The sequence below is a fragment of the Monodon monoceros genome, unplaced genomic scaffold, assembly GCF_005190385.1.
Source record: "Monodon monoceros isolate NGI ecotype Baffin Bay Population unplaced genomic scaffold, NGI_Narwhal_1 Super_Scaffold_16, whole genome shotgun sequence".
Taxonomy (NCBI): domain Eukaryota; kingdom Metazoa; phylum Chordata; class Mammalia; order Artiodactyla; family Monodontidae; genus Monodon; species Monodon monoceros.
The window spans coordinates 88,311,297-88,339,242 of record NW_021703772.1 but is presented as its reverse complement, the minus strand read 5'-3'; the positions used below and the strand labels follow the sequence as shown (position 1 = coordinate 88,339,242).

General features: G+C 35.0%; 1 protein-coding gene across 1 annotated transcript in view; it reads right to left on the bottom strand.

Annotated features, from left to right (window-relative positions):
- LRP1B (LDL receptor related protein 1B) overlaps nt 1–27,946 on the bottom strand; it is a 1,820,879-nt gene that overhangs the window by 940,124 nt on the left and 852,809 nt on the right. Inside the window, exons 4-6 of the mRNA XM_029226108.1 lie at nt 23,340–23,459; nt 18,626–18,754; nt 1,117–1,374 (exon numbers count right to left, since the gene is read on the bottom strand). Coding sequence (XP_029081941.1) covers nt 1,117–1,374; nt 18,626–18,754; nt 23,340–23,459 — 507 coding nt within the window. The remainder of the gene's footprint in view (nt 1–1,116; nt 1,375–18,625; nt 18,755–23,339; nt 23,460–27,946) is intronic.

Sequence of the window (27,946 nt, the reverse complement as noted above, 5' to 3'; positions counted from 1 at the left end):
CACTGTCACAATAAATGACTTTATCAATTATTTTAATTATGTTAAGAAAATCTTCAAAATGTTGGATTCTATTTGTTAAACATTTACTTCTGTTCACTTCATATTCCATTTTTCTTACAATCTTTGCCACTGTTTTTATTCAATCTAATCATAATTTTCAAACATTACATAGTACTATTTTCTTACATTTAATAAGGATCAATAACCAGTCCCTGAAACTGTACATCACAAACATCAATAAAATATGATTACTGAATTCAAATCACCAAACATTCAACATCTGAAAACTAAATTTATTCTATCACAGCACTCTTTTTTTTCTTCTTAACTTGATTGTACATTTCCTTCATTTCTCTACCAAGTTTTATATTGGCAGCATTTGTAAGAATAAGTTTTTTCTGTAAATCATAAAATAAATGAATACATCTTGAAATTCTCATGCATACTGTTTCCCCAGGCAAGCACAAATAAATTTTTATACTCTCATGTGGGAGGGGTAGAGAGCAGAATAGTGAGGGCGGGAATGTATGTGCATGTGACAATGTGATATACAGAAAGACAGTTAATAGTTTGTGAATTTCCGACATGAGAAATCAAGTGAATCACAAATTACAAATTACTCTTCAGGAAGAAGATATATAAAAACTCTGATTTACTAGGAAAAAAGTCAACAAACACAGGTAGTTGTTACAAATTAGCATAAAACTAATAGCTTTCAAGGTATTTTAACAAACACTACAGTTGAAGAGCTTATAATTATCAAATCTGTTTCTTGTTTTTGGTTGTGGTTGTTGTTTTTTAATCCTACCTTCACTATCACATTGTGAACTATCATTCAGTGAAAAATCACAGTTCTCATCTAGGTGATACTGCAATAAGCATTAAAGAAAGAATTAAAATTAACCCTTCAATGTACCGCTTACATAAACAGTGCAATTCTTGTGTATATGTGTGTATATGCAAAACACGTAGGGAATATACTTATTTAAGTGCATTCTTACTTGCATATATAGCTTTCCAAAAGCCATTAGCTATGCTAGAAAATCTAAGAATCCTGTCTACTGGTCTGCAAATGAAATCCTTAAAGGGTGGCATATAATATAAATCGAAACTCACTGTGAAACGATTGAAGAATACTGATTGTCCATTCATCTGTTAATCTTCCTGTTTTTGTTATCTGGATACATTTGAGCTGATTTGAAGATTCTCTCGATTCAATCCAACAAATAATATCTTCATTGTAAATAAAATCCAGAGTATGAATTTCGTTTCCATTGACTGAGCTCAGGGTTGCCATTTTACTTCCATTAAGATAGAAAACCTCAATTGTTTCAGAATTTGCAATTAACAGCAAAGGAGGCCTATCTGTAGGTTCTGGAATAAAACAGAAAGAGGAAAGTGAGTTCAGTAAATGAGTCACTTTTTAAAACATAATTTGGCATTACTTATTAGAAGTTATTCCTATATTTTTAATGCATCTTTACAATTTTAAAAATTCCTTGCCAAAAGTATTTTTTAGTAACCTGTATATGCTTCAGTAACTATATCACTTCATTTTTTTAAGGACAACATAGTCCACTGAGAATTTCTATTCTTGATTTCCTTAGTCATAATGTGTTGTCTAAATATGAGGACAATGCTATTTGCTTTCACTGTTGGTAAATAAAAGAAATGCTGTGAGCTGTTTTTCTAGCAATGATGATGGATCTGGATTGACCTCTCCATACAGTGTTATAGACTTCCCTTGTGAGCAAGGGCACACTTTTTTGAAGTGGATGTATGAGGTCAGAAATAGATTCTCTGGAGTGGAACATGCAAAGCTCACAGCCTCATACAAAGAGCACCTGTGACCTCAGGCTCATTGGCTCCCTGACTGACCCCTGGAGCCAAACAATCACACATTTCCTTAGTGACTAGATCATGGTCACTGAACCAGTTCCTTTCACATTTCTTCTCTACAGTCAGGAAAATAAGATTCTCGAGGTAAAAAACTTGTTTACTACCACTTGTTGGAACAATGCATCTTTGCTTGTGCTAGGATTGGTGAGTTTTTGGTAAATACATACTAATTGACCGGAATCACAACACCTTTAACATATAAAGTTAACAGTAAAAGCCCATGTAAAATTAGTGTTGGAAGAGTTTAGCTCTATAATCATATTCAGAGTAGCTTTCGTGCTAATTAGGGAATAGGGAAAATTTGGAAACCTCCAACTTCTCCTTTTTGCTGCCTTACATCCATCGTGTCAACAAATCTCTTTGACTCTGATGTCAAACACATCAGTGACTCCTACTACCATCCTGCCCCAAGCTGCCATCACATCTCAACCAGATCATTACAACTGCCTTCCAACTGGTTTCTCTGTCTCCATCTATGCCCTCCTCTTCCTGAGCCTATGGCAACACAATAGCCAGTCATATCCTTAAAATGTTAAGGCAGATCAAGCAAGTCTTCTGCCCAGTTCCTCAAAGGGTTCCCATTTCAATCAGAGGGAAAGTCAAAGCCTTTAAAATGGTTTATAAAGCCCTACCTGATGTGTATTCTCATTACTCTTTGACCTCACTTCCTTCATCTCCTTACTACTCCCACCCTTGTTTATCTTGCTGCACACATACTGGTCTTCTTATTGTTCTGTGAACAAGCCAAGTAAGCTGCCATCTCAGAGGCTCTTCCTTCTTCCTAGAATAATCATCATATTTCAGAATGGCCGACTTGACATGCTGACCTCCTTTTGGGTGTTATTTGGATGTCACCGTTCTGGTGAGGACTTCTTTTACCACTTTATCTTGTAAAAAACTACAAGCCCCTACACTCTCGTTACACCTTCCCGAGTTTATTTTTCACTTATCACTACCATACATTGTATATATCTTATTTATTTCTCTGGTGTATTTTTCTACTTCTGCTGATGTTATCTCTAGCATTTATAAAAAATCTGGAACCTATTGGCCGTTCACTACAAATTTTCTGAATAAGACCAAAGGACACATGGAACCCTTATACAGTAGAGTTTGTTAGAAACATTCTGTGAAACGTTACAAAGTAATTTGGATTTCTTAACCTATGGATGGAATCCAGAGAAATACTGTCTCTTCAGAAAATTTCATAAACATTATTAGATCATTCAAGACACTGATACTGAGCACTGTAATGGTAGGAGAAAAGCAAAGGTACATACTATGGCTAATATAATTAAACATCTAACATTTTGAACACATTATTTAATGGTCTTCATCATTTCTTGGGGAAGTAGGAATATCAGGCTCCTTGTGTATCTTTCAAATAGAAGAGCTGTCCAACGAAGATGATTTTGGGTCTTCCCTCACAGGCCTAAAATGTCAACTCTGAAACACATCCTAAGGCCTTCCATGAGTATTTGAATTTTTACTCCTAAGAAATTACTTCAATCAAGCCATAGGATTCTTCTCTGCCTTCAGAAAGGCATTAAATGTTTTTTTATCTTAAAACAACAAAACAAACAAAAGTAAACAACAGTACAACCTCAGTGAGATTATAAACTAAATAGCCCAACAGTTTCTTCCCAGTGGAGAAGTGAACTTGTCCCTGGACTGTTTGGTATAAACCAACAAAAAGTAAGTCTCAATAATACTAATATTATTTCCATAATAAAGAGTTCTCTTAGAAGAATCAGTAAAATTGTGAACTGTCTCTGCTTATGTAACCTTGTCAAGTGACTACATCTGAGCTTGGTTAGCCAGCTGGCTCCTCTCTCGATCTCTTAAAGCCATCGTGAATCATGTAATACGTGTCCTTGCCATTCCTTAATGTGGAAGTCTAAACTTGGTCTCTTTTCAACAGTACCAGCTCTGTTTGTTTTCCAGTTGACCTTGGCACTCCTGAAGCCTGTTGGATCATGGATGGATTTCTCAGGTTAGGAAGGAGACTTAGACAGCTGTGTTATCAGGTTAACAAAGATATACTGACACTAATGTCAGTGCTTATGGTCTTCATTTGACAGCCAAAATGACCTTTAGTGAAATCACCTCTCATTCAAAAATGAACCACTACTGCCAAGCTTATAAGAAGTCCAGATGTAGACAACAATTTCTTAACTGCCTACCAGTCAGTAAATTTAAGTATATCATAAACATTCTTTGAAGAGAGGCTGGAATATGAAGGAACATTTTGTTTCTCTTGAGAAACTGAGATAAAAATAAATTAATGGTCAACACAGGCAATGCTTACTGGACACAACTAATCAATCTATTTGATTTTTGTAGCTGCTTTTTGAGTGAGTCAGTTGCTTATCTTAATGCAAAACATATCAACCACTGATTTTAAAGCTTCAGATAAACAGAAAGCCAATAGAGAGAAAGTCAGGTGCTTCATAAATTGACATGGTGTGATATAATAATGGTGACTTTTAAAATTCAAATGACATACTGGAAGAAGGATACTTCTGGTGTTAGTTGTGATGTACTTTACTAAAGTAATACTCATGTGTCTGCTAATTATTATCTATGGTTTCCCATGTAAGACAAATAAAACATAAGGCCTGATATTGGAGTGGGAGAAGCTACTGAAACACAAGGACCCACAAAAATCATCAGGGGCTAGGGATATAAATCTTTTTTTTTTCCTACTTCATTATGAAAGGGGGCATAGGCCTGACAAAGGTTATCCATCTCTACCCGCACTACACTGCTCTCTAGTGGGCATTATTACCACATGCTTCCACATGCCAAGTGAAAATCATCATTAGCTTTGGTAATGATGATAAAAGACTGATAAGAATAAATGTGATGCTCATATTAGATGCCACACTTAGAGTCAGTGAACAGTTTCCTTGAAGGAACAGTTAGAAAACACATCAGATGACTTCAGGCAAAGGGTTTTCTACATCAACACTTAATGAGAAGTAATAAATATTAACCTTCCACATGGAAGAGATTGGAACACAAGAAAGCACTCAGTCAATACTCTGGCGTAGAGAATCAAGACTTAAGTTGAATAAACCTCTACGATAGGCTGTCAACTGATTCATGTTGGAGGAGGAAAACTGTCCTCATCCTCTTCACCCATATATCAACAGCATAAAAAAGAGTATTTTCTCTCCCAAACAGTTATAGAGATTTGTATAATCAGAACGTGATTTTTTTCCTATCATGTTATATTAATCAGTGTCATAAGTTTTAAAACTGATTAGAAAACTGAGAATTAAAAAGAGAAGCTTGGAAACAAGAAATATCTCATTTGACTAGATTCATAAAAATATCTCTTTAAATTCCAAGCCACTACAACCATATCCTTGCAAACATATCCTTCTCCTCTCATAGTCAAGAATATACTAAAAATGTTTTTATATACTTATATTAATATGATTTTGACATATAGTTGATGTTAAATAAATGTTTTCAGAGTGAATAAAACTAATTTTTACAGCTTCATTTAAACTCCATATTCTTCCATTCAATTCTAAGAATATTAATTCAGCTAGTTTCATTTTAAGTAATTGGAATTGTGGATTCAGATAATTAAAAATAAATATAAGCCTAATAAATATTTATGTACATAATAAATGTATCTATATCACATATACACATAGAAAAATATGTATTATCTAGTTATACTGTGTTCTGATTTCCCCTAATTAATCCTGTAATTGTGAGCAATTATCTCCAGTGAATGAAGTTAGGTAGGTGCACCTCAATAGCTGTTATTTCAAAGATGAGAAAAAAAAAAAAAGAATGAGCTTCAACTGTTTAAAAGTTTAAATGATAACTTCCATGTAAAGTATACAAAATGAAGAGCCAGACTAAAGCATGGGAAAAGGGAAAATTGTTATCTGTACAGCCCAAAGAATTGGTTTTCAACCAATGCAAACTTAAAATAACGTAAAGAAGAATTTAAACAATTTTATTTTTAGTTTATCATACACAAATGTATAAAGTCTTTAATAATTAGGAAAATATGATGAAGTTAGAAATGGGAAGAATGATAACAACTTGTAGCAAAAAATTATGCAACCCCTCATAGGAAGTGAAGTGTTACTATATGCAACAAAAGTGAAGAGCAATCTGTATAAAAAGACTAAATTTAAAAAAAAAGAAAACTTCTAAAATTATGCAATGAACAAAAAAAGTTGAATATAAAATACTAGGAGGAAATTATCTAGTTTAAAAAAGAGAAAAAAAGCATTATTCAAATAATATAATAAATTATAGACCAAAGTCAACTAAACCAAACTGAAAATGTGGATAAAGTTAACCATATAAGTGAAAAAAAGATACAGGGCTGGAATATTTTCATTTCCAAAACATATATGGCCAAATTTGTTTCTCCATTTTCCTCAACTATTTTGTCAATGGAAAAATCTCTTTACTGAACTGAATGCTATTTAGAATAAGTACATGCTGTGCCACATGTCAGAGGAAACTATTTTATCAGATTTTACAAAAGAAAAAGTAAAATATGAATCAAATGTGGAAACATTAAAATGCATTAAACAGTTTTCACCTAAGCAAGAAAATGTAATTACTACAACTATACTGTAATTTATCTTAGCACTACCTTTTATTGTCACAATGCATTTATACTAAACTCAATCAACTGGATGAAAATGCTTTATTGTATTTTTTATTTTATGTTTAGAACTTATAGCTCTAAGGTACTCAACTAGTATCTGAAGGGGATCAGCAGGACAGTCTGTCTTCAAGAAAGATATACCTAACAGAAAAATTGATATACATATATATACATCTCTAAATATATATAAAAGTCTATATTTTTTAAGTCAGGTTTGGTACCTTTCATAAAACATGTATAGTAACATTGAGTTCCAAAGAATGTTTAGATATATCTTGCTATGATTGAATGTTTGAGTCCCCTAAATTCCTATGTTGAAATCCTAACCCCCAAAGATGACGGTATTGGGAGGTGACAGTTGGGATGTACTTGGGTCCCAAAGCTGGAAGGCTTATGAATAAGTCCCTTATAAAAGAGGCTCTAGAGAGACCCCTAGCACCTTCTGCCATGTGAAAATACAATATGTCTGCACTCCAGAAGACAGCCCCCAGTAGACCATGCTGGCACTCTGATCTCAGACTTCCAGCCTCTAGAGAAATAAATTTCTGTTATCTATAAGTTACCCAGTCTGTGGTATTGTTACAGCAGCACAAATGTACAAAAACATATCTGTTTAATAGAGTTAAAAGTTCCTTAATGATGATGACATTTGACTTCAGGTTTGCCTTGATGGAAGAACAGGAATTGGACATGCAGAGATTAAAAAAAAAAAAGTTGAAGAAGAAGAAGAAAAAAAGGAAGTCAGGTGAAACAAACAGCATTGACAAAAGCACATATGTGGGAAAGACTCTAAGATGTGTTGGGAAGATACTAACCTCAGTTTTTCAGTTTCTGAGGGTACAGTATGCATTAGTGGTGAAAGTACTTCATCATGATAATGACAATAGCCAACTTTTTGAGCATATTTTAGGAGCTAGCTTCATCTTTATCAGTTTATTTTATACTCACAACATCTCTAAGAATCAGGTGCTAATATTATCCACATTTTATAGGTAAGAAAACTAAGTTATTTAGAGTTTAAGTAACTTGCTTAAGATCACAAAGCTACTAAGTAAAAAGAACTAGATTCAAACTCACATAGAGCTTGCAGTAGCTGAGAAAGTAGGTTGAGAAAACATTGCACAGGTCATTTAACGTCAAGATGATAAACTTATTTTTAATTTGGGGTGCAATGGAAAGTCAATATAAATTTTAGAAAGAGTATAACGAGCAAAAATATCTTGAAGATCAACTGGGAAATGATACATAGAATAGGATATGCGTGAGTAGAATATAGTAGGATAGGTATATTTCCCATTTAATTTCTAAAATTGTTTTTGCTCTTACTTTTAAAGTGGTGTAATATAATTCAAATCAGATGGGAAGGTAGTATGTAAACATCTTGTTTATACACTGCCTTGGTGGTAGTATTCTGGAGTGAGTTTGGAAAGGAGTTAGGTAAAAAGGAAAAGGTATTTCTGTTCTCCTTTAGATTGATGCGATACAGAAAGAAAGAATGACCATGTGTGCCGACATTTCTATTGGAAGCAGGGGCCAGTGGAGAAATGTAAGCCCCAGAGAATCCACAGAGGTTCAGGAACACATTAAATTTCACACATATAAATCAAGAAAGGTATTTATCTTTTTAATTATAAAGAAGGTAACCCAAGGTTATTAGTAAAAAAACAAACCTTATATAGACACAGGTTTTGAATATCTGGATTACTGAACAGGGAAATGCTATTTTAATTTCTCAGAAAATAGGTAGAAGAACCTAAAATGGGTGGTGTTGTGTTCCTACATAGAGATGGGGTGATGTAATAAAGTCAAAGTTTTAAACTGTAGTGACTGTTTTATGTAGATAATAAGGGGCATAGAGATGGGGTGATGTAATAAAGTCGAAGTTTTAAACTGTAGTGACTGTTTTATGTAGATAATAAGGAGCATGGGGTCAAAGATTCTGTGGAAATTTGAGATTTGGGTGATAGGGAGGAACAGGAAAAAAAGCAGAGTCAGTTTTATGAGAAGATGATGGGTTTAGTGCTGGCATATTAGGTCAGTGTTGCCTTCTGTAATCTTGGGCATTGTGAAAACTCACTCAGGTAAACTACTGATCAACCTGAATTACAGACTTTAAAACAATGTAACCTTTTTGTTATTCGGATGTTAATAGTGAAATACCGCTACATTCATTTAGAGGATATTTCAATGTGAAATGTGATGATTGAGAAGCAATGAAATATGTTGTTTCGCAGGAATAAGGAACATTTTCTGAACAACAATTAAAGCCAATAACATCGTGCCACACACACACACACACACACACACACACACACACTAAAAGAGGTTCTCATTTTGCAAATCAGCAGCTCTCACAATTTTCCTGTTTCTTAAAGAGTCGATCCACCATATCAAGGAAGTATTATATTTCCCCTACTAACTAGAAGGTCTTACTTGGCACATGGTAAGTGGTCAATAAATGAATGACACATGAAGGGCTGTTTGAATATGGATTTGCCAATGTTTTTAAAGATATTTTACTGATTTTTTAAGTTTAAGAATGATAGTGTATTTCAAAAAATAAAGAATGATAGTGTATTTCAATAAGTAAAATGACAAAAATAATGCATTGTGATTTTTAATCAGGAAAATGAAATAAATTTAATTATACTGAATTTAATTAAAGTATAAATTTAATTAAATTGAAGGGTTATTTTGGTAAATCTCAAAATCTCAGAGTATGATTCATTCAAATTTTAGGTTACTGAATTAATATTAAAATTAGCAGATAGTCCAGGGATGGTCAATTCGCATTAGTTACTGAGAGGTGGGCTATGGCTACTTTTGAATCTCCTAATCACCTTTCTCATTGTGGCAGACAGAAACTTCTTTAGCTATAGAAGCACATTTTTCCCAATTCAGACATGTCCCTTTAATTTATAAATTGGTAATGACTGAATTTAATAAGTAATAGATATTGGCTCATTTAAAAGTTGCTTTACACTTATACTAGGTACCTAGACTAGTCAAATTCACAGGGTCAGAAAGTATACCGGTAGATGCCACGGGCTGGGGGGTGCAGGGGTGCGGAGGGGGAATGAGGAGTTAGTGTTTAATGGGGACAGAGTTTCAGTTTAGAAAGGTGAAAAATTGGGGGGATGGATGATGGTGAGAGTTGCACAACAATGTGAATGTACTTAGTGCCACGGAACTGTACAGTTAAATATGGTTAAAATACTATGTTTTATATTATGTGACTTTTACCACAATAAAAAACAACATTAAAAAAAGTGCTTTAAAAATATTTCCAGTTTGATAGCATGGGTCCTTTAAAAAGCCACTTTTGTCTCCTAAAAAGAAAATACTGTCTCAGTGTTTGCATATTTATTTATACATTTAACAAAGATTTATTGAGCGTGACTAGCTTCCACCATGCATTCATCTAGATGCTAGAGATACAGCAGTGAATGAAACTAATAAAATTTTTTGTTTTTGTAGAGCTTACATTTTAGTGGAGGAAAAAGTCAATAAGCAGGTAAACCAATACTATTTAATATTTTTTTGGCAGTGTTAAATTCTATGAAGAAAGGTAAAGCATTGGTAGGAACGTGGATGCAGGCTGTTCTTTAGAGAAAGTAGTACAATTCAGAACATATTTAAAAGTTTGAAACAAAGGGTTTGAGAGAAAGAATGGAGTCAAGGGAGACTCCAGTATTTTGGCTTGGACAATTGGGTGAATGGGGTCACATTAACCAAGATGGCCATCACTGGAGAAGGCATTATTAGGGGAGAGAATCAAGAGCTTGGGACACATAGAGTGATATTTCCATTAAATTTCCAAATGGAGATGGTAAGTTGTATCTCAATATTCAAGTGAATCTGGTGTTCAACAAAGCGCTCAGGGCTGGTGGTAAAAACTGGGAAGTCTCAGTCTCTAGATGTTTAATAAAACCATGGAAGAGGATGTGTTTTTAAAGTCATGATACAGGATGAGAGCACTTAGGAAATCAATAAAAGAAGAGAAGATGTCCAAAGGACTGAACACCGAGTCATGCTGAAAATACTGACAAAATGAGGATTATGCAGCAAAATAAATTGAGGGGGAAAAAAATGCCCAGTAAGGTAAGAGGAGAACTCCAAGAACACACTCTTTAAAAGGGAAAGTATTCAAGAAGGAGACAGGATCAGTTGTGTGCTAAGGACTGATAATTGAGTAATTAAGCAACTAGAGGTCACTGGTAACCTTGACAACAGAGGTTTAAGTAAGTGATAAGAAGGTAAGACCCACTGAAGGAGGAGGAGAAAAACAGAGAAAGAGACAACACACTGAGTTTTTCTATAACGGGAAAAAAAAAATGGAGTGGTAGCTGGAGAGAAATACAGTTTTAAAGGAGGTTGTTTTGCAGCCTCTTTACTACATCCTTGTATACTGATGGAAATGATCCAGGAGAAAAGAATATCTTGATGATTCAAGGAATAAAGAAGACAATTGTCTGAGTCTAACTCTTGTACAGGTGAGAGAAGGTGATACTGATGCACAGAGGCTGGGATTGGCCTTAGATAGGATCAAAGTCAGTTTGTTCTTCAATTCCAATAAGAGAAGGATGAAGTGATTAGCTCTAGATTCAAATAGATTGGTAGATGTAGTTCAGGATGAGAAAGTTCTCTTTTGACTGCTTCTGTTTTCTCAGGGGAATATGAAACAAGACCATCATCTTAGAATAAGGAGGAAGGAGGCAGACATCTGAAAATTCATTATCTAGAGGTGGAAAAGGGAAAGGTCATTTAATCTATTTCACTGTTTTCTGACAAGGCTGCCAACAGATGTAAATAGATAACCTATATTTAAGATCACAATCTTCTACTTTGCTATTAAAAAAAGACTAGTTCTAAATACTCAATGGTGATTATATACCAAACTTTTAGCTACTTTACTAGATATATATCCCTTGTAATTTGATGGTATGTTCTAAACCTCTAAAGTCTGTTAAGATATAATTTGTCTAATAACTTGGCAAGTATTATTTTTCATGGAAAGCAAAGATGGAGGCTGTGCGAGGCCTAGTGCAAAGAAGAAATGCTCACACACATTTAAAAATGCATTCAATACAATGGATTTTTTCTTCTCAGGACTAAAATGACATTAAGCAGCTTGACTAGGGAGAATATGCAGAATATCTGTCATCAAAGTCAAGGGCAAATATGAACTCTGGGGGAAGAGTGCTCAAGAGACATTCTCTAACTGCTGTTATTACATTGTCGACTGCAACTGATACAGGGGATGCCTTGAAAACTCTCTGAAAAACAAATTTCCCTTATTAGAAAAAAAAAATTTTTTTTCTGTCAGGTTTTAAGCTTAGGTTTTCTGAGGATTTCAATAGCACTATACTCACACTTTTCTCAAACAAAACAATAGAAAAATTATACATCCATGTGTAATCTTAAACCACTTGTAATTTCTATGAATTTAAATGTGCCTCATTTCTTTTTGTTTTTCATTATATTTGTCCAATTTTAAGACAAAGAAAGGAAGTCAACTGTAGAACATGACATGATCTATTACATATTTTATATTGAGGATTTAAATATTAGTTCAATCAATAGCTATTCTATAAAAAAATACAATGATAGAAATTTGTACTTATATATTGTGTCATTTGTGAAAACAAAGTTTACTGATTGTCAAATCTAGAGCCCATAAATGTCGCCATGTAATTCTTAATATCCAAATAAAGACATCTGCAGCTAGATTGCAGCTAAGATGTTAAGTGGTAAAGAAAATGGAAGACATGCATTTTTTCTGTGTCTAATATTTTTTTCGACTATGGGTAAATCAAAGGTGTCATGACACATAAAACACATGACAGGTAGGACTGTTATCAATCTTGCAAATTTGTTGCTGGAAAAAAGATTTAAGATATCAAGAAAGGTGTTAGACTGTGAAACTGATGTCCTCCAGGAAACAAAAAATCAAAAACTTAAAAAGAAAAATTTTAAAACCCAGCAAAAACAGACATAGAATATTCATGAGGAGTTTTATACCTCAATACTGGCAAACTCATTAACAGTTGTGTGGGTAGAAAAAAACAGTGTGATGCTTAATTTGGGTAATGGAAATTCCATTAGAAATCCTTGCCCTGTCCTGTCATGGAATGTGAATTCCAACTGAGCAAAGGGCCAGAGAAGATATAGGGTAGGAGTACTCTAAAAAATAGAAAAATACTTTCAATGGCCAGGCCACGTTATCAAGGGGAGTTGTGAAGCTCTAGTATTTGTACAGAACAGAGGTTTAGGATATACTGCCTGATTGCAGGTGGTGTCGCTTATTCTCCAGCTATATTTGCACAGCAAACACGCACTCGGACTGCATGTCTGTCTGAGGAGGGACTGGTTGAGGGAGCACATTTATGGAGATTATGCAGAGCTCCCCAGCCAATTTTGATGCCTCTACTACAGCAAAGGCAGCTTGAACCCTAAATAACATGATGACACTGGCAAAAACAAAACAAACAAAAAACCCCCAAAAAACAACCATTACCCTTCGAATCTCTTGCAGCCTTTTGACTTTCCTTTTTTTGATCCTCAATATCCCAATACCCTTATTCTGCTTCCTGAATGTTTAGGAAATTGCTTGCAGCACCCAACAAGCATTTACCCAGCACATACTCTGTTCCAGGCACTGAGCTACTTCTCTGTCACTTACCACTTACCATAGTGTACATCATTTCCTCCAGGCATATGTGACTGAGTAAAAAATGACAAATTTGGATTTCTATTCTGGTGCTGGTCTACTAGGCTTGCTCCTAGCTCAGAGCTTCTCATACACCATCATATCATCAAGTGTCATTCACAGTTATGCCTCAATGAAATGACAAACTGTGCAGGAACTAGACCTTTGGACTATCTAAAAGGAGTAAAAACTCTAAATAGTGAATCTTCACATTGTCAAGACATGATCACATATCATTCTGTGGGAAGCCACTCTTAGCCAGATGGTAGACTGAAACAGATCTGATCCATAGTTTCTTAAGTTATCAAGGTCACTAAGACTTAATATGTTACTCTTCCTACGAACACTTAAATTTTAACATGGAGTGTTTCTTTTAAAAAGAAAAAAAAGGCAATTATACTTTAATAACTGAATTCCAAGCATCACAAGTGGCTAATTAGTATGATACTCTGAGCAGGGGCTCTTCCCTTTTTTTTTTTTTAATTCCCAGGCTTGTCCCTTTTTATACAAGTACCAGCCTATTCTATTCTCCCTATGAGCAGAGCCAGCCTTGACAGAAAACCATGGATGATTCCTCCAACCTTCCAAAAGGACATTTTAAACTATTTATTAGTAGATGATAATAGAGATTAGAAGTAGGAGCCATAGGAAGTTATATTTTGTTTTATTTCTCTATCCTTTTTCTTTCTTTCCTTCCTTCTTTCTTTAAATTGCAGCAAAGAAAGTATTATGAAAACACTCTCTAACACTGTTTGGAGGTGTGCTTCTATGGATTACACAGGGATTATAATTTGTATTTCTTACAGCTAAGAGTTTCATCGCCTAAAAAGTCTCCCCTTACCCTCGCCCAAATCAGTGAACAGCAAAGCATAAGCTGTAATAGAATCTCAAAGTTATTTAATGGACTCTCTTCTCTCATTACTCTGGTTGCTCTGTGGCAAAAAGGTGTACTCTCTCTCATATGGTACCATTTAATGTGGTGACTCAACAATGATGAGCATAGAATTATTTAGTGCTCTTTATTTTGCTACTGCTTTGATGAAATCAATAGAGGCTTATAGGTTCCATAGAACTGAATGCTGGGGTAAATGCCTGCCTTAAGCAAGTGGTTAGGACACTGAAAAGTATAGTCCAAGGAGCCTGAATTTATCAGTTCATTCAAAATTGCCAACAGTTCATAAATTAAACACCCTTAGCTATTATTTTTACTCTCACAGGTTCTGCATGAGCCCACTGTCAATCCTGGGTGCCCACATTTAACACATACTTCTATAACAAAATCAGTCTAAATCAGTTAAAAGAAAGTAAGCTAAATTAAAAAACAAAAAAACTTTTCATTTTCAGATTTGATGTCATTATTAGAACTCTAATTTTGAAAAATGTAAAAATATACAGGATGCTTTACTGGATACCTATAGATGCTTGACAGTTACTTTAAAACATCTTTTTTCAAATGACAAGTCCTAACATTTAATTCAAAAATGACTAGTTTTTAACGTGTGTCCCATTCCAACGTTATGAACAATCCATCATGACATTCACATTCTAGCATGCTTCCTACTACACAGTAATATCAAGTATGCATGAAGTTATTATTATTTTTTTACATATACTGAGAGTTCTGTAGATTTTCTTCCATTTGGAAATCACCTATTTTGATGTCACACGGATAGGACTAGATTACCTTTGAAATTTTCCCAACTTTGAAACACTTGATTCTATATTTCAGTAGTCAGGGGAAAATCTTAGTGTAGAAAAGAAAAGAACTTGTCTGTACTACATGAATTATCAAGAATGAAAAGGCCTCCTGCCTAACATTAATCTCTTCTCCCAACTGCCACATGGCCTAAAATCCCCTCCCCCTACTAGAGGTATTTCTTAAAGGTGCTCTTGGGGCTTATGAATTTTACTTGGATTTGGTCATTATACTACAAAAGAGGAATGATCAATTAACTTAAGTTCATTTTCCTATTTACTATCAATTGTCACATTGAAAATAAGATCCCACAGGCAAGCTTTGGGGTGACTAGTTGGGGGGCGACCATGATGTTATTATTATTGTTATTTTTTTTTGCGGTACGTGGGCCTCTCACTGCTGTGGCCCCTCCCGCTGCAGAGCACAGGCTCCGGACGCGCAGGCTCAGCGGCCATGGCTCACGGGCCCAGCCGCTCCGCGGCACGTGGGATCTTCCTGGACCAGGGCACGAACCCGCGTCCCCTGCATCGGCAGGTGGACTCTCAACCACTGCGCCACCAGGGAAGCCCCATGATATTATTTTGTGCTGAACTAGTTCATCACCTTAGAAGCAGCTTCCCAGCCAACTGACTCTGCCACCCTCTGCCTTCACATAAAAGGCTACCTTTCCTAGGAACTTTTATTTTCCCATCTATTATCTAGTAAGGTCTTTGTAGAACTTTCCTCTTGTGTGCAGTTCTAGCTGTCCACTGTATCCTCTGGGTCTGATATACTTATGTTGCATTTTCTGTCTAAAGTCTAGGGATCTTTTACAAACATCTACTGTTTGGGGTCAGCCCATTCTAACCTTTCCCTAATTTCACACAATCCCAGCTTCTGGAATCCCTTGAACTCTGGCTTTACTTGGAAGGAAAGTCAGTTCCAGAATCCAGTAGGGTAAAATTTTAAAGGAAGAAAAAAAGAGGTGCTAATCTAAGCAGCAGGTAATGGAAAAGAGGAAAGTCAAAGCCTGAAGACAAATGGGGTTTACTTTATAACTTTTTCCTAGCACCCTTCAGTCACAGCAATACCACAGTAAATAAAACTGCCAGAGAAAAATTTAAAGCTAATGTATTAAATCGAATTTTAATACATTTAATCTAATGGAAGCAAAAAATCCTCCTGTACATTTGTTACAAACATGAGAAAACTAAAGCAAAACTGATCGGTTTTTTTTGAATTATACAAATGCATTGTTCAAATATCCATGTGACCTTTAGAACTAGTCAGTATATGTTACAGACTTGCACTCATTTACTATATTACTGATTTTCCTAAAACTACAAACCACAGGAACGTTCCCATGAAAACTGTGTATTGTTCTAACTATGTACGCCAAGAGTCATCAAGCCAACCACTAGAGGTGAAGGCATTTACATGCATTCCATTATCAATGCTAGAATCATCAAATCATGTACCATCCCTCTGACTACATTCAAAGATGCAGCACTATATCATGTACCATCCCTCTTTGACTACATTCTCTTTTTGTCAGAAACCCTTCTGTGTAGAAAGAGAGGAAGTGCTTCTTTGTATAGGGTTTATTACATTACACTCTCCCTGTGTATTCACAGCAATATTGTGTGGATCAATAGAAGAAACTGCAAAGAAAAAGCCTTCCACTTCTTTAATCTGTTGATATATTAAATCAGAACTCTCAGTGGTGGAAAAAAAGAGGAACAGATAACTTGACCTAATTTTTCTAGAGGATTGCCCCTGAAAAATAAATAGGGCTTCATAAACCAAGTCAGCAATTGAAAAAAAAATAAACTAAGAAGTAAAAGAGTTCCTTTCTTGGTAATCTTCTATACAAGTACGTTTTGTAAATAATTAAACATACTATCTCAGAGAAATAGTTGAAATTATAACATGAGGTTACGATGTAAAGGGAAACAGCAGCAGCTTGCAGAGCAAATCCAATGCTTTGCTCAATTTGGTTTCAGGAAAGAGAATCCCATTCCATGCCTAATTTTCCAATTGCTAATAAAAGGGAGTAGGGGACATTCACTAATTTATCAAAACTTCATAATTTGAAAATGCAGGAAATGAAACCAGATTTGGAGGAAGTGAGAAGATGCCAGATGGAATACCATGTATAATATCTTCCTATATTATTCCCAAGCTAATTCAGTTCGCGCACACACACACACAAAAAAAAACAACAAAAAATTAGTGTTATCCTATCATTACCAGCACCTCAAGGCTATTTCATTAGCAAATCAACAATATTTACTGAGGGTGTACTAAGACGGCACACTATGTGAAACAGTAGGCTTTATTTGCAGATAAGAGGTAAAGGGAAGGCAGTTTTGAAACACGAAATTCAAATACTTAAGAGGAGAACACTCATTGTAGTAATCTTAATTAGAAAGAAAAATTAATTCCTTCTTTTTCCTTCCTTCCTTCCTTCATTCCTCCCTCCCTCCCTCCTTCCCTCCCTCAATCTCTCCCTTCCTTCCACAAATATTCACTGAGTACCTATATGTTCCAGGCAATGGTCAGAACTGAGTATATAACAGCAAACAAAACTGACAAGTTCTGTACTTTCATAATGATTATATTATTCTGGGTAAATCTGATGATAAACAGATACATAAATATGTTCATTTCAAATGGCAGTGCTATAAATAAAACTAAAAATTCATGTAGTGATAGAATAGGTATGAATAATAAGTATAGTTGGGAAATAAGATTGTGATGGAGAGAGTACACACCCTTAAATAGAATGGTCAGAGAAGGTCATTCTGAATGTTGACATTCTAGCCAAGACTTGAATGATAAGAATGTGACTATCATAGGGAAAAGCATTGCAGGCAGATCAAACAGCAAGTGAAAAGACCTCAAGAGCAAAGTGGCTGAAGGAAAAGGAAACCAGTATGGCTGGGGTGTGATAAAAGGAGAAGTAGTAGGAGATGAGATGGAAAGGTAAATGGTACTAGTCCATTAGCCCTTAGAGGCCCTGTGAGAAGTTTGGGTTTTATTCTCAACATGAGGGAAAACTATTGGGAGATTTTAAGCAAAATAACGACATGGTTTGGTTTATATTCTAGCAGATTAACTATTACGTGAAATATGAATTTTAGAGGGAAAGCAGAGGCTCACAGAAACCAGTGAGGAATCTATTATACAGTCCAGGAGAGAGATGGGTAATTCAAATCAATTAATCCATTCCTTTTGAACAGGTTTTTGTTCATTAGAAACTTCCTGTAATGGAAGGAGTTTTGTAGTGATCAGTGACAACTAAAAGAACTTCTCTGGCTTTCTAAGGATGGATCATTTCCTTAAAATGAAGATAAAAATCTACTTCTTCAAAGTCCATATTGCTCTACTATATACATTTCTAATGAAAAGAACTGCAAATGGGAAATAAATTCTGGAAGGACCAAAAATTAGATAACTTGGGCTTCCCTGGTGGCGCAGTGGTTGAGAGTCCGCCTGCCGATGCAGGGGACACGGGTTCGTGCCCCGGTCTGGGAAGATCCCACATGCCACGGAGCGGCTGGGCCCGTGAGCCATGGCCGCTGAGCCTGCGCGTCCGGAGCCTGTGCTCCGCAACGGGAGAGGCCACAACAGTGAGAGGCCCGCCTACCGCAAAAAAAATAAAAATAAAAAAATAAAAAATTAGATAACTTACCAGTTTTGGCTTTGCAGGATCTGTTGTCTGGCTGCATTATGTAGCCCTCCACACAACTACAAGCATAGGATCCATACGTATTTATGCAGGTCTGGCTGCATGTACCATAAACAGCACATTCATCTTGATCTAAAAGGTAAATTAACATCATTTCTAAGCAGATTTATTGTTGGGCATTTTTTTTCTCCCTGAAGAAAACATTTTTTCCAAACTTTGGAAGTAGGCTATTTAAAAAAAAAGCGAGAAAGAGCCAACTCCAATACATCTTTTCAAAACCACACTAACTGAACATAAAATTCAGTGTCATTTTAATAGTTACAGAGATACAAGATCAAGCTTAACACCAAATCTTTTACTTTAAAAGATAATTTATTTGCATTTTTGATGCGTAGGCTAAAAGTCCTTGGATATTTGTGCAAAGGTATAAAATGCACTCCAATGAATATTTGCTGAAGAGTTCTAGTGTTTACGACACTGGCTTTTTCAGGATTTTGACAAAGAATTAGACTGGCAACACGATTTTCAATGAACAGATTAAATAAAAGTTCTGAGCTGAGCAATGTAAACCACCCTCACTAAATCAAAAGGAGGAAACTATTAAGTACTTGTTGCAAGCAGAAATTTTATCTTAATTAATTTTTATTTTAATATCTATGGCCCTCCTCCTATTTTTTCCCTACTTCCACTCACAATACTTTTTTCCTCCAGCACCTTGTTCAAGTCTCTGTAAGCAGCAGGTACTTAATGATTCTTAACCAACCAGGCAAATTAAAAAAAAAAAAACAAAAAACTCTGCCAGCTAATAATTTAGACAAATGTGTATTCAGTCTGTCCTGTGTACCAAGCACTATACAAACTCCTGAAGAAACCAAAATTTATAAAACATGATTTCAACCTCTAGGTGAAACAAGTCTAGTGATATAGAATTTCATTTCTATGCATTTCCTTATAATAGAGTCATACTCTAGTTATAATAGAAACACAGAGAAGTAAATGAACCTGCTTGGAATTGAAGGGAAAATGTGAAGGCTGCATACTGAGCTGAGTTTAAAGGATGATTTAGATTTCCTCAGACTAAATAAAAAGGGATCAGATGGAAAGAGGTGTTCCAGTTAAACAAAACAGCATGTGAAAAGCCACTGGGATGACACAATAGGGATTTCAAAGAAGTATAAGGAGTCAGGTGGAGTAAGGGTGTATAAGAGGAAATGGTAAGAGATGATATTGGGAAAATCGTTTTGAGATGGGATAATGAAGTTATTTGTATGCTAAACTAAAGTGCTGTACATTATACATAGGCACTGGAAAGCATTAATTAGATGAGCTTTATGATCAACTTTGTATTTTAAAACTAAACAAAGTCACGAAAAATGGATTGGTGAATATAGAGAAGAGAACCTGGAAAATTAGCTATGTGCTAATTTCACACAAGAAATTGTATTTTGAAGTCATAATATTTTGAACAATGACAGTAGCAGTGGGAATGAAGAAGAGGGAATGGACTCAAATGTTTAAGAAATAGAATAGATAACGTGAAGTTTGACTGGATATGATAGAAGTGAATGGTGGTCTAATTTTATAAGAAGTGTAGATTACAGTGGAGGTATCATGGGAGGAAAAAATGAGTTTGATTTGGATGTGTTAAATTTGAGGTATCTGTAGAGCATCCTTGAGTAAACATTTAATAAGTAGTTGGAAATATGGAACCAATAATATAAGGTGAGATCGGTCTTGGAGTATTTGAGAGCCAATAGCATATGGATAATAGATTAAAAAAATAGGAGAGGGTTAGATCCCACAGAGAGAAAGGGAAAGTCGGGAAAGCTTAGCTATAGAAAAATACCTTAGGATACCAATATGAAAAAGGCCGGCAAGAGAGAGGAGTCCATGAGCCTCCTCTGAAGGATGTTAAGCGGATTAAACTGCTTGGGTATAAGAATATATATTTGGTCTTTATCCTCTGTTTCTGACACAGAGTTCAGTTACCTTGTAATTTTCTGAGCTATAGGAGTATCTTTTGTTATTTCTAAGGAGCCTTGTGAAATACACTAGAGTCTATGCTAATGAGGTGACTCAGGGTGGGGCTACTAGATATTCTCAGAATGGGACTGGTCTCCAAAAAGATCAAACAGGTGACTTAGAGGGTGGGAACTCTCAACCCCATCCTCTGACCCCCCAACCTAAGAAAGGAGTTGACTAAGGAAAAGCAAAAGATGGCTAAGTAGCCAAGGAACCATTTAAATTGGGAAACTATGCATTTGTATGACATTTATTTGCATTTCTCTCCGATTTTTTTTAGCTTCGTGTAATAGCCTGCATTTATAGACAGTTTGTTTGAAGTAAGTAGCTTTGGGGATAGGAAGAATAGTATTTGGAGTGAAGTCCACAATGATAATGTGAAATTAAATCTTGAATTTGATAAAGTCCAGCCCCTAGTGGCAGAAATGATGATTCGTATCTATAATATTTTCACCGATTTTTTTCAACTTTACTATTATTGGTTCCTATTTTAGTTTTTCTGATATGTGATTATGCTACACAGGAGAGCAATATGAATAATGATTTCTTTTGTTCTTTCTCCTCAGTCAGAATGCACTGTTCTGACATTGATGTAACTCCACAAAATTGGCTGCAAAGAAACAGGCATGTCATCACTTGTAGCGCTATCTTCTTTCTTCCTTTAAGGACAGAGAATATCCTGGAAATTCCTTCAGGAAAGCGTAAATGATGCTCAGACCTGGCCATCCAGGAGTGCAGAGAAAGTAAAAAAAATCTCCTCTTCTATTGGTGAACTTCCATAAACATTGCTGTGTATTTGCTTACTAATATTCAACAGAAGAAAGTGATTATGATGATTTTTACAGATTTAAAAGAGAGATTCAGGAGAAAGAGATTCATGTAAAAGGAGCTGAAAATCCTGACACCTATAGGAGTGAGGTATAGCAAAAGAGTGAAAAGGATACAGGTAAGTATATTGGCCTACCTTGTGTGAATGGCAGGTGTTGTTTTGAACTTGAAATTGTGTGCATGTCCAGAGGTACTACTTATATCTGGCAGACTCTGTAATTGTAAGGGGTCTAGTGTTGACAAATCTGAGTTTTTTCATAAAGTCTGAACTTCTGTGTGCAACCTTCTGATTTTCAAATGTTGGTTTAAGAATAATGTCAGTCAAATAAAATATACCAGTTTGGTCCCCCTATAGTCAGATTATGTAGTCTTTGGGTCTGATAAACATTTAATAATACATGTTTTTATAATATTTGTATTATGCAGAAAATGAAAAAACCACAAGCTGAAAATTTAAGCCCGATGTACATTATAAACCAATGAGCCTCTCTAGGATAAGAATAAGTGGGCTCTGGAGATTTGTGTTTTAGTCCCAAGTCTTTTACTAAAAAGATGTGCAGACTTAACTAAGTCACTTAATTTTTCAGGGTCTCACTTTTCTCACTTTTGTCATGAGGATTTAAAAAAATATTCTCTGAAGATTTTTTTCAACTTTAAGATTCTATTTTTAAGGTAAAAGTTATAATATTAAAGCAAAGGGTTAAAGTAATCAGCAAAGTACCAATTTCTTTGGAAAATATTCTTTTTATTAGTGGTGCTGGTAACACAGATATTCCTCAATTTTATACACAGATTCTATATTCAATGTTTTCTATATATAGATTCTAAATACCATATAAAATAATGTATTGTTTATATTGTGGATATATCACATATATATACACAAACATATAATATTATGTATATGTATATATATTTGGATTCAACATAATGAAGAAATAACCTAAAATAGTTCAGTATGGCAGAGTAGAGTCATTTTGGAAAGTAAACATTTGGTGTAGAACGTTCACAAAAACGAAAATTAGGACATTAAAAAATAAATATTTTATATTCATCATTATTGCATTGGTCAAATATCAATCACCAGAATTACCAATGCAAAAGTTGTAAAGAACATTACATGACTATTATGAACTTAGTAGATAACAAATGTCTACTACACTGCAGCTATATAACAGACATAAACTATTTAGGAGGTTAAAATAATTAAATCCAAAGTTTGAGTGACTGACCAAAACACATCCCATTGCTGACATGTCCCATGTCTGTCATTACTGCAATATGAATTGAAAATTGATTTGTAACCATATGATATCACTTATATGTGGAATCTAAAATATGGCACAAATGAACCTATCTACAAAACAGAAACAGACTCAGACACAGAGAACAGACTTGTGGTTGCCAAGCGGCGGGGAAAGGAGGGAGAGGGATGGACTGGGAGTTTGGGGTTGGTAGATGCAAGCTATTACATTTAGAATGGATAAACAACAAGGTCCTACTGTACAGCACAGGGAACTATATCCAATCTCCTGGGATAAACCATCATGGAAAAGAATATATAAATCAATGTCTGTGTGTGTATAATTGAGTCACTTTGCTGTACAGCAGAGATTGGCACAGCATTATGAATCAACTACACTTCAATCAAAAAAGGAAAGAAAATTGATTTGTATAAATGCTTATCTAATGTTTCTACATGTGGTTTTTGGGGGAGAGCCAACTTTTAACTCTCAAGAGACAAAAAATAAAGTGGACATAAACACTGTGTGGAACACATGGTAGGTGCTTGAGGATATTTTATTAAATTTCTGTTAATTAAGCCTCTGTTAAAATAAAATTGAGTAGAATTATATGTCATAATTACCTTTACAGCTTCTTCCATCTTCTTTTATTTCAAATCCATCCTCACAGTAACACATTGTACTATTTCTGACCATGGCACATTTATACTGACAATTCAACTGCTGGCAACTGGGCAACAGTTCTGTAGAGGAAAAGCAAAGATATTATGTCTATATAACTGTGCACACACATATACTATTTAAATTTAAACGTTAATATTTACTCAGTGCATAACCATAATAATACAGCTTTGATTGGTTTCCTAGAAAGTCTGTATGATTGGTTGACAGAACAAAACAATATCTATTCCCTCTAAAATATGTTGGCTTGCATTTGTTTGAAGTATTGTTAATAAAAATTTCAGATCAATCTGTTCAGTCTTTCACTTTTTCCCTTATTACGTACATTCAAAGGCACAAATCCTTTCAAATTCTGGTAAATTATTTCAAGAGGAAAAATGTCAACTCAGTGGTTGATTTCACCATTTATGCCTTTCTTATCTGACACATCCATTGATATTCTATATTTTGAGGGCTTGTTTTGACTTACTAATCCATGTATAACCTTTGAAGCAGGTGGCAAAATATTAGACAACTCTGGACATAATATATTTCATAAATCTAAACCCTTTCAGAACAAAAACAGTGAAGCCAAAGTTAGCAAAACCTTAGAGCAAATTAGGATTCAGTATGATAAATGCATGAAACACAGATGAAGTGATAGAGGCATATTCATTTCACAAATAATTTCTAACAGGAATAAGATTTGCTAAACAAGAAAAATTACGGAGAGAATGTATGACTGATTGTGGTGTCTGAAAATAGGGATATTAATGGGTCGTGACAATTTCCTTTTTTCCCCTGGGGAGAAAAATAAGGGTTTTAAAGATCAAGGTTAAATGATTCAAAATAAATTGATATTTGCCACAAATTTAGCTGGTGCTTCAGAAATATTTTAACTTTTAATAAAGATATATGAAAGTCCAGTGTGGAAAAGGACAGCTCCAAACTGAAAATTTGGTACTTTACTAAAAAATTAATTATCTCTAGTATTTTCTTAGCCCAATTGCTTTTAAACTCTTTCATGAAACTATCAATATTTTATGTATCTTCTCTTCTTAAAACTTTAAATCTCCTTCATAATGGTCACCCACATATGATGATCTTGCTTCCTACTTCCCTGAGAAAATTGAAGCTATTGAAAGAAATTTTCCACAGATTTATGCTTCACATTTTACCCACCTCTGCCTATTCTTGTTTTTCTTGCTTTTCAAACTTGGTTTAACTCATAATTAAAGCTCCAGCCCCAACTCCTGTGCACAAATCCCATCCCCTTTCACCTATTCAAGGATATCACTTCAGTTTTTCTCTACTTCCTCTCATAATCATCTTTAAAAATTGATATTAGATCAAACTAAAGCCTCCATCCCTTTTTGTCAATTGAGTTCCATGGGAACACAGTCAATAGCCATTTGTTTACATATTGCCTATGGCTGTTTTTACACTACAAACACAACCCGACTAGTTGCCTTAGTTGACTAGTTGGCCCCCCAAACCTAAAATATCTATTATAGCCCTTTACAGAATGTTTTCTGACCCTTGTACTACTTTTCCCCACATTAAAAACAAAAAACCTAGATCTCACGTCCTGTAGGAGTCACCGTTGCCCAGTATCTTTGTTCCTCTTTATAACAAAACTTACAAAATAATCCATACTCACTGTCTCTTTCTTCCTCTCTGTTTCTATCTTAAGCCCACTCCATAAAGGTTTTATCTCCATTGCTCCAGAAGCTGCTCAGACACAGGTTTCCAATGACCTTGAGGCTGATAAGTGTGACGGCCTTTTCTCAGTCCTCATCTTACCTGACCTATCAGCAGCACTTGACACTGTTAACTAGTTTTCCCTGATGTACCTTCATCACTTGGCTTCCAGGGCTCAGGACTTCTGGTTTTCCTCCTATTTCACAGCCTCCTTTGTACAGTTCCACATTTTCTTGTCAACCTCTTAAGGCTGAAGTGCCCCAGGATAAAAACCTGGTCTTTTTCTCTTGCCTGTCAATATGCTACTAGTAAACTCATCAGTTACCATAGCTTCCCCTCTAACTGGAACATAACTGCAGTTCCATAAGCTGAAAGCTAGGTGTGCCCTCTTCGACTTCCAATTTCCACTGTTCTATTACAATTGACACTTTATATTAAAATTTATTTCTCTTTGAGATACCTGGAACAATTTCTGCATCCTTGATATAAATTAAGCCACTATACAAATCAACACATCTGATTTGTAGGTTTGGAATTGGGGTCAATGCCAATTATATGCTGTTATAAAAATTAACATTTATATAATGTGCAAAGACCAGTCATTTGGTCTGTAAAAATACATTATTAATAAAAATATAGAATAAATGGATCTTTAGAAGTTATAACATTTTTGTTTCATATGGTAGTTATTTACATTTTGGTTTCCCCCACCAGTATCTACAGCTATAAATTATAAACCTAAAATATATATATATATATATATATATGTAGATACATGCATATATATGAAGTTTTTGAAATGTGCAATTTCTTTGAAACCCCATACCAGTCAAAAATGTAGATATCATTGTAATTTATAGTTTTCAGATGAGGAAACTTATGGTTGATAACTAATTTAAGATTATATGGTAAATATACGATGAAGATGGTATTCAAAACTTCAAATCAAGGTCAGGCTGACTACAAACAAAGCCTATGTTTTCAAAAATGCCTCTACTTCCCACTGTACAATCTGGTGGCGGTTGAAACCGTGGTGTATTTTTTTTATTTGCTTTGTCATTCTAAGTTTAGTAGTGTGCTGTAGATACAAGAAGTGTTTTTTATAATTTTTATAGGATGAATGAACTAATAAATCAGTAAAATAGCTTAATTCTAGGATGACAATTAATACTCTCAGGTGTCATTTCTAGTCCATTAAATTAAACTAGGTCCTAAAGATAGTTCATTTACATCTTTAAGTTAGGTAATTGAGTTGTCAAATCTTGTTTGATTATGGTGGAATCAGTCCAAAATTGCCTTTACTCTATATGCTTCTTTTAGTTCAACACTGATTGAGCACCTAGTCAATGCTAAGGACTCTGCTGGGCTTCCACAGATGCAAAATTGCTTTAGACAAATTAATGAATTACAACATGAGTGTGGAAGCAAGTGGGGTTAGATGAGAAGTGCAACAATGTAAACAACAGCTATAATTCATAGCAGAACAACACATATACTAAATAAAAATACATGTGACATTAGCTGGAAAGAGAAGAATTCGTCCAGAGACTGGAAATAGAGGTAGGTATCTGGAAAAAAGGTTGTTAAAGAAGTTAAATTTAAACTAAAATTTAAAAGATGAGCTCAGTAGACAGAATTTATGAGCATGCATTCCAGATAAAGTAGACAATATGAGAAAATAAATTTTTTAAAAATGACAGCATGTAAGAGGTAAAGACAATGGTAAATAACCCTGTGTGGCTAAAACATAGTGTTTGATGTGGTAGGAAATGGGACTGGAATTATTATTTGGGGCCAGACAGAAGTAGATTAATTCTCAGATTAAGTAGAATTTTCTGTTTCAATAATGGGAATCATTGCTACTTAAGGAGGACAGAAGTGATATACTCTGACGTGTATTGTTTGAAAGTGCCTAATAACAAGGAGAAAAATGAGTAAAAGACAGTAAAGATAGAAAAGCTATCTAAAAGGTTAAGACTATGAATATTTAGATGAGTGGATGGCCAGAAACTTGGTGAAAGCATAGTAACACTGAGTTAACAGTACCAATAAAATGAATTAAGAATAACAGAAGGACTGGAGGTTTAGAGGGAAATACTAAGTTTGCTTTTGACGGTTTGGTTTAAAATGTTGACAAGAAAATGGCTAGGAGGGAGTTGAGAATTTGAGTCTACTAAGAAGAAAAGTCTGGACTAGAGGTGGAGATTTGGAGGTCAAAAACACATAATTGGTCCTTGAAGTCCAAAGAGAAAATAATCATCCCTTAAAAAAGAATATTTATGATATAAATCAAACCTAGAGAACTTTTATATGTGAAAGGCAAGCAGAAGAAAAGGTGTTAATAAAGAAAACGGACAAAAAGAGTCATGTACCACAATGTTCACTGCAGCTCTATTTACAATAGCCAGGACATGGAAGCAACCTAAGTGTCCACTGACAGATGAATGGCTAAAGAAGATGTGGCACATATATACAATGGAATATTACTCAGCCATAAAAAGAAACGAAATTGAGTTATTTGTAGTGAGGTGGATGGACCTAGAGTCTGTCATACAGGGTGAAGTAAGTCAGAAAGAGAAAAACAAATACTGTATGCTAACACATATATATGGAATCTAAAAAAAGAAGAAGGTTCTGAAGAACCTAGGGGCAGGACAGGAATAAAGACACAGATGTAGAGAATGGACCTGAGGACACGCGGAAGGGGAAGCTCGGACGAAGTGAGAGAGTGGCATGGACATATATACACACCAAATGTAAAATCGATAGCTAGTGGGAAGCAGCCAGATAGCACAGGGAGATCAGCTCAGTGCTTTGTGACCACCCAGAGGGGTGGGAGGGAGATGCAAGAGGGAGGAGACATGGGGAT